At 37.8% G+C, this 18,822-nt stretch overlaps 1 protein-coding gene across 7 annotated transcripts in view; it reads right to left on the reverse strand.

The window, feature by feature from the left end:
• Positions 1-18,822, reverse strand: part of MGMT (O-6-methylguanine-DNA methyltransferase) — a 300,274-nt gene that overhangs the window by 2,555 nt on the left and 278,897 nt on the right. For all 7 annotated transcript variants that reach the window (XM_054036012.1, XM_054036006.1, XM_054036009.1 and 4 more), the window contains one exon: positions 8,556-8,695. In XM_054036012.1, the coding sequence (XP_053891987.1) occupies positions 8,556-8,695 (140 nt within the window). The remainder of the gene's footprint in view (positions 1-8,555; positions 8,696-18,822) is intronic.

Genomic DNA, 18,822 nt, shown 5'->3' on the forward strand with positions numbered 1-18,822 from the left:
TTCCCTTTCACAAGAATCACAAACGTATAAGAAGAATTCAGACAAATGTAATCAAAGGAGTCTAGTTCCTCTTTAAGAAATTAATTGTAAGTGATGTGATGTTCTTCTGCTGAAACAAACAGGCGAAGCACAAATTTACAGTAAATTAAGAGTGCAAAAAATTGTCATGTTGCTGAGATTTCTGCAGATACCAGCTGCAGATGCCTTCAGTTGTTAGTGGTCACTGTCTTGTCCAGTGCCGAACAAAACTGCACTTCTTATATGAGAATCCTGACTGCTGATATGAGAGGGTTTAACAGGTGTTCTGTATCCCAGAGTCAGCACAAAAACAATCTGGTTCTCATGGTAACAACTTTTCAAATTAAACAACAGAGTAAATGGGCCCAGAAACCCCATATAACTTGTTAGCGGATTTGTTAATGACTCATTGGGCGGCCCTAAATTACATACCCTGCTATTGCCAAAATCTTCATTTTGGAAGATGGTAAAGCATATTTTTCAGCTGACTCTGTCCCTTTCTTAGGATTGCATACTCCTTGGCAGCGAAGAGGAGACTATGTGAAGATGGAGAGGCATGTCCATTTTAAACACAAATATATCCTGTGGGTTTTTTTTGAGTAGAGATACATAAATCATGCATAAATGATACACATACATGAAGGTATCTTTGAAGTGGTTTATGAGTTGGTGAGGAGGAGGAGGAAAGAGAGAGCTAAGGGGGCAGATTTTGCCCTCAGCTAGATCCCATGCAACCCTATTGAAGTCTTCAGAGTTAGAAAATGTGCACGCATGTGAGACCCCTCCAAGATTCTGAGTTGCCAATGAGGAGCACTTGGCATAGTGGAGAAGAGGGGGAGACAAAGGCAATTGAAATGATCCTTATGGTCCTCAATCCAGGGGCCATCTATGTGCTGGTCTGGTCCCCAGCATAAACTAGAGCAGCCCGAAGACTAAAGCAGTCTGTGTTTGCTGACAAATAACCCCACCCCTCTCCGGGGATTGCTGGTCCATGCCCTTTGTGTCAGTGGTTGGGAAGTGGTGGACACAGCATCTGTTATGGTATTTCTAGGTCACCTTAGAATTCTCCCTGCAGAAGAAGAGTATTCCAGTGTGTCTACAACTTTAGGACACCTTTGCACAGTGAAAGCACTGCAAACTGTTCTAAACCAGGGCAGGAACTGGACCATAGTGTCGATAACAAAGGGCTCACGCAGATCCTGGTCCTGCAAAGCAATGCATCTGTGTAGACATGGAAGAAAAGGAAGATCATGTTTCAGGTCCTGTATACGGTATATAATTTATCAGTGTTTCTCAAAAGCTCAAAGGAAAGGTTTGCATACAGAAGCTCATGAGCATTCAATAGCATGGTAGCATAACCAAAAATAGCTATTGAATTATGAATATTTGGTTATGCTGAAAATAACTTTCCAAGAGGAAAAAATAATATTCATAGAGTAAGAATAATATTACGGTTTTGTATAGGATCTAAGTGCTATAGCAATGGGTGCATTACAAATAGCTAAAATACATAAAGAGAACAGAGTTGCAGTTTTAGAAAATGAAACATTTGCCAGCTATCCCTTTGCTACCACTTTAACAACTAGGGAAGGCAGTGTCGGCAAGTGTATAGAGCACTAGATTGGGACTCAGGAAACCTGGATTCTAGACTCAATTCTGCCACTGGCCTGCTCAATGACTTTGGAGAAGTCACTTCACCTCTTTGTGCTTCAGTTTCCCATATATAATATGATACTTTTTTTGGTAAAGATATTTGAGAACTTTTCATGAGAAGTACTATGTAAGATTATTATGATAATAATTATTTAACAGTAAGTCAATCTGAGACTGATTTTGTATATTTAAAACCTATACCAGGATACATTTAATTTGCACCCTAAACAATTTGAGAAACTGTTTTATACCTTTTGCTTTATATCATTCATAGGAGAATGTCAAGGGTTTTCAAAAATGTACATGAAAAATTACATAACATACTGATAATGTAGAGAAGTACATAAATGCAATGATTTTTTTATTACTGGTGTTTATATATCATCCTTGAAATGCACATCATAAAAAATTCAGCACATCATCTTTAATCTTACAACATTTGTTTTGGTAACGGGATAGTATTTCAAATGCAGTGATGCAACTGTGAAAGGAAATGAGGTACTAAAAAGTGCATCCTTCAAGATGCTGAACATTTTAGATTCAAGATTATTTGGTACAGCCTTCTTAATCTGTATGAATAGATGAAAAACATTACACTGATTCATTTTCTATTCCACTTTGCAGTTTTTCCTTTATAAGGCTCAAACTATGCTTATTTAAGTACTCTAGAGGTAAGAATATGAACTTGGATCTCAAAGCTGCAGGGTGCTAATTGCCCTCAACATTCAGCACTTCGCAGGATCAAGCCCTTGAACAGAAATGGAAGGCAAATGGATTAAAAAAAAGCTGATGATGGAAAGGAGATAGGGTAATGGATATTATATAGGTTGTTAAATTATTTTTTAAAACTTAGATGTAGACCATATGTAGTACATGGTGCTATAAAAATTTGACTGAACTTATTCACAACTGGCATCGCCACAAGTGAATTATGCAGGACATTTCCAACAAGCATCAATACAAATTTTATACACCACCACACCATCATGTGTTCTGTTTATGCCACACTTTAATGAAGTTATTTTTAAAATTATTGATATTCTTCTTGATATCTTTCCATCCATAAAATCTATATTAGTTACTACCTACAGGTCTTGGAGTGACAGTATAAACAGCAATAATAACTTGTAAAAAAATGCAAAGATATTTAAATTAGCTTTTCTATAAATCAGGGTGTTCTGATGCTAAGGTCATATACCTTGCAAACCTAAAGGGCCATACACACTCCTCCTGATCCAGCTCTTTTGTGCTGCTCGTGTGGTATGAAAGAGTGAGACTGTCTGTAGCTGGCCAGCTGAGAATTCCCTCAGAGAGTGAGGGAGAGGCACACTGCTCTGCTGGTGTAAAGTCCACTCCTATGCCAACTTCCTCCTCAAGCAGTGTGTGTATTCAGGTGGAAAAGGACATGCCACCAATTCTCAGCCGGAGTATGATCCTTTGGGGACCACAGCCAGCTGGCACAAGTTAAAGCAGTCCATAGGCTGCTGTAATTCACCCTGGGGCTGGCACAGATCATTCTATAGAGCAGAAATCGGATCCCTGATGGCCCACCACTAACATGTTCTTGTACCATGCAAATCTCACCCAGATGCTTTATATATAAGAGGAAATCCGGGCATCTCATATCTCCAGTGGGATGCACCTATCTCTGAGGGGAGCAAGGAATTAGAACCTTGGCACTAGTCCAAAACAGATTATAGCAAGTTTAATTTGATTCCTGCTTTTAATCTGATCCCTCTTTTTTGGGGCGGTGCTTGAGTTAGGTGGATAGGGTGAGAAAGTGTTTTGATGCCAGGTTCTTTTTATGTAAAAGATTACCGCTGCTGGGAACCAAAAGTAGTACTGGCACAAATTAACAGGCAAAGTGCAAGTGATGACATCAAAGGTGCAAAATAAATAATATTTTGGCCACGGTTGCAGAAATTAGGTAATTTATGCCATATTTGTCATAATGTATGATGTGTATATGACTTGTTTGTTATGTACTGTGTGTGTATGCAGCATTCTACTCAGCATTGGAAATAATTAAAGAAAATGCATTACAATCACCTGGTAATTTAAAAATATTGAATATCACTTCAGTTTGGTCTAATTGTGGTGACAATTTTCAGACTACTAAAATAATTAAACCTGCTAAAATTTATTAGAGCCCTAAGGACATTTGGAAAGGAATACTATCCCAATCCTCTGCTTTAAAACCTCAGCTACATGTAATGTAATTTTTATCAATAACCAAGCAGTTCATAACATTACAGCTCCATTGAAATCTTCATGCTGTGAAATCTAATTCATCCAATACATGAATCCATCATTTACACAGACCCTATCTCAAATGCTATAAAACTTCCAAACCCATAGATTTGTCTCCAACAAAAATAACATGAAGGGGCCCTTCAATCAATAATGGAATCCCTCTGATTCAGGTTCCAGCTGAATATTTTCTCCAACTTTGCTTTTGTTCTTCTGGGTAGAGGCCCACAAGGGAAAGAGCTTGTTTTCACTCGCAGCCTCATCAATACCTAAATCCTGGTGAACAAGTGACACTGAGAAGCTGTAATCAATAGCTCCCTGTGCGTTTTTTCTTCTGGTCAAATGGTTCAGCACTACTGACAGGCCTGACACTTAGAACATGATGCTAAATCTTTATCAACAGCCATCTAGGTGACTGGCAGAACAAGACTCCGGTGGTCATTAACGCTCATGGCAATCTGTGAATAAACTAACTCCTCAATAATGCGTTTGTTTAGAAAAAGGTGGGAAAAAAACTCTCTGCACAATGTATTGATTGCCTCTGAACTGCATTTAGCAAATTCTGTCTGAGGATGAAACAGAATGGTGTTCAACTGTGGTGCTCTGCTTGTTAAGAGTTTTCAATTTGACGCAATAGAAAACTGACCATCCTATTATACTGGTTGATGGACTGAATACTTATAGAAAGCTGCCAAACTGTCAAAAATAGATCAGTGAGGCCATAATGGAAACAGCTGAAATATCAAGTTATAACATACAACAAAAATCACACTTAGCTAAAAATAATCTTTCAGTGTTCTCATGTCCCATTGCTTTTTCTCCCCTATTCCCTGATAGAAACAAATACTATAATATGAACCAGCATGTGTTCAAGTTTATTGCCAGCCACCTAAGGAATTAATGCACAACTAGTTTTATGCATTTGCAACATTTCAAATCCATACTTCACGATCTTCTCTTAAATGCACAATTACTCTATTCAATCTTGAATGTTTCAAAAATGTTGGTTGAATAATATTCTTGACTTACGTTAGATCGATATTAGTGTCAAGTTATACACTTAGTTAGGTTTTAGCCTGAACAATAACATAAGCAGAAAGAATATAAAGAGACTTTATACAGCTACTGCTGCTGTTAACAGACCACTGAAGACATCTTATTTAAGTCATAGAACAGTCATTTATGATGGCCTTGGACTAATCAGCCCAACATTCCGTATCTCCCATGAGTCTCTGTGATTTCTTTTTGATCCTCCTATAGTATTCTAATGAGATTTTTAATTGAACTTTATGGGTTCCCTTTGAGGACCACAGACCTCACAATCAATCTAAACTGCAGTAAACTATTTGAAGTTTTTCTTGCAGAAGGTGAGCCATCCCTGCCATGTCCTTGGCATAATTTGAAGCAAAGATGTTGCATCTCTCAGCTGCTGCCGGCACCTTTTCCACCTTCTCATAAAGTTGAAGGTCATTGTATGAATTATGTGAAGCAACCTAACTACAAAGGAAACTTGTACAATGTATACTACAGAAATTAAGTACCAACCAGACATGATTTGTAGAAGAGAGAAGTATTTTGTTAAGTGGTGGAAAATATAAGGCATACATTTTTTTATTATTACTTTTGATTTTAGTCATGGTAGGTTTTTACATATAGTTCTGTTTTTAAAACACTTGTTTCTAGTAATAATACAATTGTCAACCCTCAGGAAATCATGTTTTATAATTGTAGTGACTTTGGTCATATTTGGACAGGCACATTTATGGAGATTAATAGATTCATCAGACAGGTTGCAAAACAATACATGTTTCTGAATACTGTTACTAGTACCAGTCAACTGTCAATAACCAAATAATATATGCCAACAAGTGCTGATGTCATATATTGTGGTAAGTATTTTGCATAGCTGGTACATTAAGGATTATAGTCTGTATTTACTAAACTTTAAACCATTATGTTATGTACAAAAATCTGTTTACTCACACTGGCTTTTGAAATTGCACACTTTCTTTTCAGGCATATCCTTAAACTCAGGACACATTGGTGGACAAACAATAACAACAATTAGCTCTTCTGAATGCTGTAAAAGCAACTGATTTATGCATTTTTGGCATATTATACAAGGGTGATGATTACTCAAAAAGGGCATTTCCATCATAATAAAGACATGTATATTATTCATGTAGCAGTTGTAATGCAGTAGTGCTTATAAGGACTCAACCTGCAATTTCACCAAAATATTTAATACTACGTCAAAATGGATGAACTGTGTTTAGTTAGATTTAAAACCTCATTACCCTCCCTCATTGAAAAAATGAAAATTTTAAACAGTTAGCTAATGTATTGTCAAATATACTATGTCTGTTGTGTTTGTGAAGTTTGCAAATGCAATGCAAAAAGTATATTAAGAATTTTGTAAGTGCATATGAGACTTTCATATGAAACAATTTACAAAGTATGATACCATGTTTTGTCAATACGTTGTGCTGTACTTGACAATACAGCTTATTTTAATATGATAGATTGCTTTCCAATACAATATGGTGTACATTAAGACAAGGCAATACAATGCAAACCTACAGGAAACAGTTCTCAAAGAATAACAATGTAGTTTTGTGCAAAAGGATATGTAATTGCTATTGCCTAGAAATGTACCCAGCTTTGCCCTCAGGCTGCAGTGGAGCAGCAGCATCCAAAGTAGAGGTAACAGCAGGTTGTGGTGTGAAAATTCCTGCTTTTTCTCCTGTGAGCAAGGATGAAAATAGTTCTGAAAATATACAGCAAAGCTATGGCAATTTTTAAAAATGGGATCCATCCCATGCTGCAGCTACAGTATTTTCTGTTCTTGATATACCACCACATTTTAACATAACAATTACAGATTACTGCACTGTGTTAGGGAAAGGCATATACTAATACAATGCCATACCAACATTTCACAATGGAAACTTGCTAATATAAAATATTAATATTATTATACTGTAATGATGCTCCTGTCTTTTTCAACACAAAGTCTTTCATTACTGCATATCTCCTATACCTCTAATTAGAAGTCCCATATACATTCTGCACAAGAACATGTATAATTTTATTGTATTCCAAAAGGATTTTCTTTTTGACATGTCTCTGTTATTTTCTATTTAAATCTGCATGCTGTTCTTACAACTACAAGTCCCAGTATGTGGGTCAGTTATGCTAGATTTCCTTTATAAATCAGGATAAATATTCACAGTGTATGTGGCACCGTGAAAAGCAAAATTTTATGATTTGTATATGTAAAGTCACCTCCACTTGTGAATACAAATTTTTGTATTCACTTTCCTACCACATGTTGTAGTCTCTTATGTACCTTATTAAAGAAAAACCTGAGGAAACTGAATATAAAAATAACATGGAAGGTCAAAGATTATAGCAGATATGATGCCAGAGAAATAAAGACATAGTAAAGTATGGAAAGATACACATTCTGAGGGCATTTGGTAATGAGGAGAAACATGCTCAAGAATGGCTGAAAAAGCCACGATGTTATTAATAGAATGTTAATAAATAAAATGTCTTTGTAAGCAGGTAGCTGGGGCATCAGTTGAAAGATGTTCCTGGCCTTCCCCTTTCTGTACTTGTGTAACAATGAATTGTGAAACCAATACTGTCCTATTAGTTTAAGAATAAAGAGCGTGGATTCCTCAGATGATACCAAGGGCTGACTATGGCCTGCAGACCTGGCATCAGCTAGTGCACCAAAGTTGCAACCAATGTCATACTGAGATACACATCCAGAATCTATTGGTTTAAACTCAGGGAAGGGGAAAATATCCCAAAGCCCAAATACAGTGGAGTTGAGAAGCCAAACTCCCTTTTCCTTCTCCGTCCACATGCTGATTTCTAATGACCTAACCCATGTGCCAGGACCTACATAACCTTGTTTAATATATAGTCACACTAATGGATCCCAGCCAAACTTGAGCCAATTTGGTATACTGAAAGTATCTGAGGCAGTTAGAGGGCTCACCAATGGCTTCACCAAACCAGAGGTCCAGACCCTCAACTCATGTACATTTGATAACTCCACTGAGTTTAATGGAGTCCATTTCCACCAGCTGAGGTTCTGGTTCAACCTCTGAAGTGGGGAGAGAACCTGGCCAGCCCAGACAACCCAGAACCTGAGCTGCTGGGAATCTGAGTCCTACTTGTGCCTTTATGAATGAATAATCTATTTGCTCCTCTCACATTGCCAGAACTATTTTCAGGCCCAGAGGGATGAACTAGTTTATAACTCAGTTAAAAGCCATTCACATCCTGTGAGAAAGTGTCACTGTTAAGTGACAAAGGATTCCACATTCCCAAGAGTATAAAAAAAGTTTAAGAATAACAAAATGTCTATAGGTTGACGAATTAAATTAAAACAAGTGCAATGCTTCTTTTCAAATCTACTAACACCATAAATGGTGGGGAATAAATCATATTAAACTGGTTTATGCATTAATGCTGATTAAAAACACTTACTGACCTTATTACTCATGGTAGAGTAGTTTTCATAGCAGATAAATTTAATCTAATGACATTTAGCCCACAAAGCTTTCTGTCTAAACCCACCATCTTCCATCAACTTTATTTGAAAGTTGACATGAACTTACAGGATTGCTTCTCATTGCTCCTCCCACTGCTCTTGCTGCTTTGCTGTTGCCTGCCAGGTCTGCTAATTGCTTGTAAGAAACAGCCTCTCCAAATTTCACATCTCTCAACAGGGTCCATAGCACTTGCCTGGTGAATGAATCTGTAAAAAAAGAAGCAGCAATACACTATTCATAAGGATGGCTTAAATAGCCAAGATAAAAATCATTAAGAACTCTTACACAAACTATGGAATGAACAGCAACTTTTCTATTTTAAATTAAAACAGTCCAGATATTCAGTCCTGTTATTGTGTTCTATATTACTGTATTTAAATACATGATTATTAGAGTGTTTCAAGTAATTGATCACTATAAAAAGGGGATTTAAGGCTTTGATTTTTCTATATTTTTAATTTGCTTCAAGTACAATTATCCTGTTAACGCATATAATATGGTTTTCCATTAAATTGGCAGAATATAAATTAGCACACAGTCAAATTAAAGAGGGAAAAAATAACTGGCTCTACCTATTTTACAAAGCTCTTGTATCTCTAGTTAATTTCAAACTTCAGCTGGGACACACTGGAAAAGAAGCCCTAGAGCCAGTGGACTTGGTATTATCCTGGCTGACTGCATTTTATAGTAGAGACCCCCAAGCTACTGTTCAGAATTCTAGACATTATAAAATGTAAGGACTGTCTGTGACCTTCAATGTACAGTACCTCCTTAATGATAAGGACATGACAAATAAAATAACTTCCATTATTTTAGTTTTAATTTGCAATCATCAAATTGCTTTTAGTTTTCATCCTGTTGCAATATTGCATAAATGAATGCATTAGAACATTTCCCCCTCTGTTTGCACAGTTTTAACTTTTCACCCAAGGATTATTTTACGGTAAGAAAACCAACAGCTAGTTTCAGATTTAGTTTGGTTTAACAGCTATTGTTCTTCCAAAACACTTGCAGAAGCTGTGATGAAAACTACAAAACATCTCTACTGTGGGTAACAAACTGTAATAAAAAATAAGAAGCAAACAATGATGAAAACACCAGTCTCATCCTTCGGCAATGAAACAAACTGATTAAAAATATTTTCTTCTTATTCTGGTACCGAGTGCCACTGACTATGTTATATGCAAACCTAGTGAAATGTGATTTTGTGCTTAAAGGAAACCCATACACCATTATTTGTGTGTTAAATAATAAAAATCACTGCTTAACTGAAGGGAATGATAATCACTTCATTGAAAAAATCTGTTTAGTCTTTATTATAACATTAAGCAAATTAAACATCAGCATAATCCAGGTGATACTAGAAAAGGGTCATCAAAGAAATTAACTTTGTTGTTCATTAATTTACATGGATTAGTAGAGGGCAAAGAGATAGCAAATCTGCTCTAGTTTTTTATGATATAATTTCAAACTGTACACCATTTGTGGCAGTAGGGTGACTTTGGGGTTAATCAGACTGATTTGTCCTTTTAATTGCTTTCTATTCAAAGAAAATTCATTAGATAATGTTCTCTTCAAAATTCATGAATCAATTTAACTGAAGAAACCACATTAACAGCTTTGGGTTCATTAGCACATGCAGTTGTGTTACTAGCTGATTGCTAGGAGGGTTTCCTTAGGCAAACAGATTTTGTTTACTGTGATTTCTTTAGAAAGGTTTATTTCAAATCAAATTGTTACTTATTATTTTTTTAACCTCTTTTTAAGCCAGCAAGATTAGTGTTAACCTTGAGCACTCAGGGATTTCAGGGAATTATTGCCTGATGTCATTTTTTAACAATGAAATAAAGTAAATCCACATTGCGAGGGACTCACTCCAAATTCCCCGTCCCGACCCCCACCCTTTTTGGCAGAGAAATAGGAGACGGGTTAGGCCAGCAGGGTAGGTGGACCTGGAACTTTACAAAACCTGTAGGAATAAAATGAGAAGTCTGTGCAAACTTAACTGGAGCATGGAATAGTTATAGGAAACAATGGAATGGTTCCAAAATCATCATTTGAGAGCAAAGCAATAATGGTTCTTTGTAGCGTGATGGCCAAATTATTGAGTACCTTTTAACATTCTAAAAATATTGTATAATAAAACAATTATGTATCCGTATGTAAGGACAGAGATAATATTTTCTGATTCACTGTACAATTTTTCAAATGAAACAGTATATACTGTATCTTTACTGTCACAAAACGTTAGATGTTATAGCTCAAAATAATGAAATATTTAGCAATCATGCACATCAGTTTATAAATGTATCTGAAAACTCAATTTTGCCCTGTAGGGAGCAAATGCATTAATTAGTTTAAGCAGCTCGAAGAGACAGTGCCAAATACTGTTATTAAACTGTCTACAAGTGTTAGTGCCTGTATGCATAACCTGCTCAAAATCAGATGGCTGAACCTTCACCAATTTTCAATACCGGTGCCAACATTTTATGCTATTAAATACCATTATAAAGTGTAGTAAAATTTGCACATAAAAATTAACACACATTCTCTCTCTGTCTCTCTATATATACATACACATGAAAATGCTTTATATTTTCATGAGGTTAGGATGACTGCATAATTCTTGAGCTGCAGATCGAAGCAGAGCCATGATTGAGGTATACTACATCATCCAAAATGACTAGCAAGTGTTTTCTGTTCTCCACCCCTGCCACTATTATGGTGTACATATTGTATATGTTGCTTAAGAAATATATTCCATTCAATATAGTAGACTCTCTGCTGCCCTCTTTCCAGACAATGTTGTTGCTAACAATAGAGCACCTGACTTTGTTCAAACATATATTCTGTTTTAATTGGTAAGCAGCTTCTCAAATTTTATCCCTAAATGCACACTACATTGTGAAAGGGGTGATATGCGGAGATGAAGGTTCCAGAACTGTGGGTATCAGGTATCTTATAACCATACAGGTAAAGAATTGTGGGCCCAAGAGACACCGCTGGCTTTTTGATTGGTGATGGCTTTCTTGTCCAACTGAACCTGCTAGAAACAAGCTTTTCTAATAGCTGCATTGATCATATCTGAAGACTGTAAATAAGGGATTCATTCAAAACTTGAAATCTTTCAATAAAACTCACTCCTCCCATAGAGATGGGGAACCACAATAACAGGCATAGATAGCAATATACAGTCCCTGCTGATTTTTCCTTGCATTGCTTTTAAGAGAACCGTATAATGAAGTCCAGGCTGCAGGGCTAAAGGTATTTCAATGAAAGATGCATGTTAGAAGTTCATGTCGGACAAAGGGCTTAAGGTGTACTAGGCCACCGACCTGGGTAACCTATGCTTCCCCCTAGACAACAACTGGCCATTCTGAAGCAGGTCAGGAGATGTCTCATTCCAGGTCTTGGGCAATAGGAGGAAGTTGGTTGCATGGGGAAGTGGCCAGCCAGTAGGAAATACCTTGCATTCTCAAAAGGCACTAAGAGAAATTGGGCTAGATGGTAAAGAAGGAAGGAATGTGTGGAAAATATAATGGAGAAGAAAGAAGAAAAAAGGGATGGAGAAGAAAAAACAATGGTGAGGGTAAAGAAGAAATAGAAAACTGAACAAATAAATGACAAGGTAAGAAAGAAATCATATATCAGAGAGAAAAAAACCCTGCTCTCAGGGATATACTGCTGAGGATGTGAGAGCTCCATGGGATTACAGAAGCTAGGAACTATGTTTTCAGGGATTGCTTGTAGCTTGGTATGGGGATTCTGTAGCTCTGTTGGAGGCAGTGTTTTGTTTGAGATGGCCAATACAGTTTAGCCCTGGGTATTCTTATTTGGATACCTAACTGCAGTGGTTCTGGCCATTCAGTGTCCACAATAGGATGGTCAACAGAGTTAACAATAACTATGAATCTGGACCCCTTGGTCACTGTCATGCTAGGCAAGGGGAGACAAGGCAGGAATAAAAAAATGTACAGAGTTATGCACCTGTGCATTAACAGAAGCTGAAATCTTTGATTTTGGTTCCAGTCATTCCCTACCCCCATCAGCAGCTCCATACCTTTCATGGAACAGGTCTGAACCCCCTACTTCCCTCAGCCCTCCATGCTGCAGATGTTTGGCTTGGACAAATTATTCAGAAAATATAGCCCAATATTATTTATTGAAAAGACATGAGAGCTATAGCTGCCCCACACTAAAAAAACCCTGACAACAACAAAACCAACCCCCCCCGCAATACCTTTTAAACACACACAACAGTAACTTTTCCAAGTATTTGGAAGGTATGACATTTCTTATTGCTTTGTTCTTTTCAGAATAAAAAAACAACAGGAATTAGATTCATTACCTGCTAATCACTTCCCAAATTTTATAAGAAATCGAAGTTACATTTGAGCAAGTACAAAAAACAAAAAATCTAAAACCTTCACACTCATAACCTAACATCAGCCCAAGCAATTATGTTGAAAAAAAGGTCAAACAATGCACTCCCAGGCTGAAAGCTTGTATGCCAGGGGTTCTCAAACTTTTGTACGGTGACCCCTTTCACATAGCAAGCCTCTGTGTGCGACCCCCCTTATAAATTAAAAACACTTTTTTACATATTTAACACCATTGTAAATGCTGGAGGCAAAGCGCGGTTTGGGGTGGAGGCTGACAGCTCGCGACCCCCCCATGTATTAACCTCCCAACCCCCAGTTTGAGAACCCATGTTGTATGCCAAGATTGAGTCTGAAGTGAAGTTATAAATACCCGAAAAAAGGGGTTTTTAACTAACTTACTGTTAATGCCCAAATGGTACAGGTGCTATGCCACTTTCTAGTCATACAGTGCCTGTGAGAATACATTTCCCCATATGAACAGGTTACTTTAATGCAGGATAAACACAAACTGAAAACATATGTTCATTTTATGGTTGGGTGTGTCACACAATAATTTAATTAAAGGCTGGAAGCATTATAAAATGCAAAGACGAACTACTATCAAAGCATCTAGGCCAGTGGTTCTCAAATTGTGGGTTGGGATCCCAAAGGGGATCGCAACCCCATTTTATTGGGGTCACCAGGGCTGGCTTAGATTTGCTGGGGCCCAAGCCGAAGCCCGAGCCCCACTGCCTGGGGTCAAAGCTGAAGCCTGAGGGCTTCAGCCCTGGGTGGCAGGGCTCAAGTTACAGGCCCCCTGCATGGGGATGAAGCCTTTGGGCTTCGGCTTTGGCCCCCCAGCTCAGGGCGGTGTAGCTAAGCTTTGCCCCCGCAACCCTCCACCCAGGGCGGCTGGGCTCGGGCGGGCTCAGGCTTCGGTCCCTCCTCCTGGGGTTGTATAGTAATTTTTCTTGTCAGAAGGGGGTCGCGGTGCAATGAACTTTAAGAACCTCTGATTTAGGCATAATAACTACCACAGAGATCCAGATGCTGCAGGCAACCAGATATAAGAAGAGCAGATAGAATGGTGGACACGCCGTTAAGAATTCTAGTAATTTCCTCTCTCCCTCTATAGGTCTTAAAATTTTGGGGTAAGTTCAAAAGGTAAGATGCCTAATTCCTCCTCCTTATCCCATGGGCCAAGAGTGAGGCTGGACAGCGTAGGCAGACTATTCACCAAAAACTCATTGTTGGGAACCAGATAACTTATTCAAGTCTATTTGTAATGTGTTTCCAAATGTAAACATAGACAAATTCCTACATCTACCACATTAGTTGTGTAAATTGTGCAGTCTTTGTCTGCTTGCATGATATATACATATATTACAGTAGATACAGAACGTGGAATGTGACCTTGCCTTACTCAAAATATTAGATTTATTTTTACAAGTTAGCTATGACCTTTATGACCTCATAAGTGGCAGAACCAAAGAAAAGACTAAAGTGGTTCATAAAGGTCAAACATAAAGTGTAAAAATAAATTAATAATTTTCATTTTGGAGATGTCCTATTAAATTTATACAATCCATAATTAATTTTATAGTGAGATATGTATTTTTAAAAATATTTTAAAAGTGAACATTGACTCTAAAACACTCAAACCATAGTGAGGTCCCATTTTTATCATCCCTCAATTACTTCACTATTAGTTTTACTTGTAAAATGAGTAAGTTTATTTATTTTTTTCTTACTGCTATTACTGCAAAATCAACCTTGGACCTGAGAGTGAGGCTGACTTTTTCTGGATAATATATCAATAGCAGGAATGGAGATTCTTCAGTTAAAATATACCAATTCTGTTTATGACGTATGGGTCTAAAGGTATATCTACACTACAACTGGGGTTGTGATTTGATCTTCTGGAGACATGCCTGCACTAGCTTTAATCTAGCTAGCTTTCTAAAAATAGCAGTGAGAACATGGTGGACTGCATGAGTAAATATGTACTCAGGGGTACCTCAGCACTGAGATGTTCAGATACCAGTATAATGGGTCCAATATTAAAACCTAGATAGATAAATTAGATAGATTATATATAGCCAATATTTAAAAACAGGTATAGCCTGTGTGATTTACACACAACTCTGTGTAGCAGAGGTGCACTATCCTTAGGAGAGCAAGGGAGAGATTATGCATCAGTTGGAAAAACTGTCTCTGGGAGTGTTTGCTATCCACAGGAGGTGCATGTCCTATGACATCCATTAGGTACCAGGAACCACAGGCATCAGACTTGGTCCACAGGGTTTTAGGAACCAGTAAGTTCTGTCCTGCCAACAGTTGCCAGAGCTAGAAGCTCAACTAGGCCAGAGGACTCCAGTCCTGCGATCTGATTGGTGGAACTCAGGGAGATCCTGATTGGTTCCCTGATTCTAGTTAAACCAAGCACAGGAAGAGGAAATTGTCTTTCAACTGAGTTTCCCCTGCTTAGCGCTGCTTCCCTTGAGCTACCTGCTCCCACTGCCTGACTTTGGTATCCTGCCCCTGCCTGCCCTGACCACTAGGTCAGAACACCCATGTCCCAATTTTGACATTAGGATTGGACAGACTGCTCTACAGTTAAGTGTGGGTCCAGATGAGTGGGACCATAGTCATATCTATTCTCGCCCTCTCTCAGGATATCTGCTTGCTGGGAGGATAAGAGGCCAAAAGGTTCTGCTCACAAGGACTGGTATTGTGATTGGCCCTTGTGTCAACCATGCAAATGTCAATCCTTTGTTAAGACTTTTTTTTTTTTTGTTAAATTCTATGAATGCACAGCTCTGAAAACTGAGTGTTTTTTCAGCAGTACTGTGAAAAACCATAACCACAATTAACTCTCATTGGCATCCTTGAGAAGTTTCAATAGAGGCATCACAAAGCGAAAGGGTATGAAGACTGAATTCATTCACTCACAGATGTCAGCCCTCCAGGTCAGGGTTGAGATATATTGGCCGGGCAAGTGAGGCTGTTCTATTTCATTGTTTGTGCTGAACTAGTTCTGTGGACAGAGAACTTCAGAGCTGTGGATAGGGATCACCGGGACTGTCACTTTGATGTCTTTTACAAGCACTAAATTCATATAATTGTATTAAGAGATTAAATTAGAAAGTTATGCGATATACATAATATACATAATGGACAGCAGTGAGATAGTATTTTTATTTTTACTAGTGTGCCTTTTAGGAGAGAGACCACAAAACTCACTTGAGGCTGCATCTCTTATGTATATTTCAATGATACAATTCAAGGTGTTATTTCACTTTGAAAACAAACAATGCTATTTTTCTCCTGCTTCAGTAGAAAACTTTACGTCAACAGCAACAAAATTCAATTATATAACTATCCACCGTTCAAATAATTCTCATTACATATTCAAAACTCCTGACCAAAATTACAGTAACTTTCAACTGTCTGATAAGGACATCACAGCAGCAGAGTGGTTCCTTCAAGCATTTTAAGTAAAGAACAGTCCAGCATTTGTAATAGACCTTGAAATTCAATGTTAATACTAAAATCTTCCCCTTCCATCCTGACCTCAAAATGGTAGGGTACCAACATGGCACCTGGATGTTCCAATATTTCCTGGAGTATGTGCTGCAAGTGCAGCTCAAGGGAGAAAACATTTTTCATCTGAAACTGAAGGATGTAAAGATATAAACATTTAACAGGCTATGTCTAAACACCACAGTTCTCTGAAAGTTTGCTACCAGATTTGAGTTTCACCTGTGGCTCTGCCTTGGGATGAAAAGTTCTTTCCTCCATGAGAGGCTATGAGAAGATATGCATCCAAAGAAGTGGGCTGTAGTCCACGAAAGCTTATGCTCTAATAAATTTGTTAGTCTCTAAGGTGCCACAAGTACTCCTGTTCTTCTTTTTGCGGATACAGACTAACACGGCTGCTACTCTGAAACCTATGAGAAGATAAACGTAGGTGAAGGGGTGTGTATACATGTGTTTTATATTTATATGTTTCTGTATCACATAAGTCAGGGAAAGGGGAAAATATGGTTAAATATTACAGAGAATTTTGCCATATTTGATATACAGTTACAAGGACACCTTTAGCCTTGTGCACATCAGCAGGCCAACCCATGTCAGAATGCAGTTCAACAGGAGCTGTGTCTGATCTCTGGTTTAATATGGCTTTAACTATAGTTCCCTTCAGATTGTTGACAGGGTTCTATCCTTACAAGCAAACAGCTTTGTTCATCAGTCTTTATTCAGGCTAAATGTCCTAGAGGTCAGTGGGAGTTCTGCCTGAGTAATGATCCTAGTTCTGAGGCCTTTCTTACATGCTAACTAATGGTATGCACATATAAAGGTAAAGTATAACACACACCTAATGAAATGAGCAGAAAACTCTAGCATACTATACTAAATTTCTGCATCTCAAATCTGTGGAAATTTGTAAAATTTTAATGTTTTCCCAGAATGTACATCCTATTTTGGAAGTTTACATGCAAACAAGAGCATGTGCAAAATATGGATCCTTAATTTATAACACATTAGCAACTATGTTTATCTAAGCTAAATATCATTCAGTAGTTATCATTAGGCTTTTCATTCCAAAGGGTGGTAAGAGATGCTGGGAATTACAGAGCTAATTGCAATTCCCTCTTGGGCTAAGACACAGACCATGTCACTCTACAGCATCCCTTGCCAGGCGATTTGTGCAGATATTTGAAGCAGCATAGAGTTAAATGAAGAAGCTACATGGTCACCTTCTGAGCTGTAGGTAATATACCAAAATTGCAATTGCTACAGGAGAGGGGAATAAATGCTGTGAATGAAGGGACTGGGAAAACAATCTCCTTCCATCCTACAAAGAAGTGGCAGGAAAGTCTTGCTTTGGAAAATGGATGATGGAGGTAAGCATAAGAGCAATTCCTTTTCTCTGATTCCAGTTCAATTTAGATTTCTTTGAATCCTCCCCATTCTCTGCAGCAAGATTTTCCCACCACACTAGTGCACTGTAGGCTGGAAAGATATCATGGCTTTTTTAGCCCTTTTTTCTTGGCATATTTTCCCTTTCATATCTTATTTTTCCCACCCCTGTAGCACTAGCAATTTGGCCCATGATTAACTCAGATTATGACCACGGGACTTCTTCATGTAACTAACCCTTACATAACTGCTTGGCAGGGTGTACTGTGGAGTAGCAAGGTCTGTCTCTTATCCCATGATACTCAGCAAGTACCTTTATAATTCTCAGCCTCTTACAAGTCGTGTGTGTGGAGAGGAAACCTGAGTTCACACTTGAACTTTACTCTCCTTTACCCTTGTTTAATCAGTGACATTATATCACTGTGAATTATTGAATAAGTAAATTCAGAGACCCATAATACAATATATTAGTAAATATTGCATTACCCCAATCACAGCAGATGTAGTTTCTGACTGCTTAAATTCAACTCTTGCATTCTGGATCAACATGTTGATTTCCCCCCATGTCCCACTGATATACTAAGAAAAAACAGGACATCATAAGATTAAAAAATACAAATATTTAGCAACTTGTTATAAAAGATTTCCTTATAATCCAGCTAGTGTGTATGTTTCAGCGTAAATACTTACATGGAAGTAATATCTTAAGAACTGTACTCACTTTGTTCACATATTTCTTAAAAAAAGTCAATATGTGTAAACTCACTTCTACTGTTGGAGATCCTCACTGGATCCTGATCCAGTTATCTTTGTTCATGTAGAAGGATGCTGATGAACACAGTATTCTGGCTAACAAGAAGCCTCATACTTCAGTTTTCCAAATTTCCGACATTAAGGAAATGTGAGCCAGTAGGCATTGCACGGAGTTAATGTAGTATCTTTTCATTTAAGGAATCTAGAAGCCTAGTCAGGCTAAGCATTATTTCACTCTCATGAATATAAATGCTCTGACAATCTCAGTCTAGTTCTCAGTGCACTGGAACACAATC

Source organism: Malaclemys terrapin, chromosome 7 (genome assembly GCF_027887155.1).
Source record: "Malaclemys terrapin pileata isolate rMalTer1 chromosome 7, rMalTer1.hap1, whole genome shotgun sequence".
NCBI lineage: Eukaryota > Metazoa > Chordata > Testudines > Emydidae > Malaclemys > Malaclemys terrapin.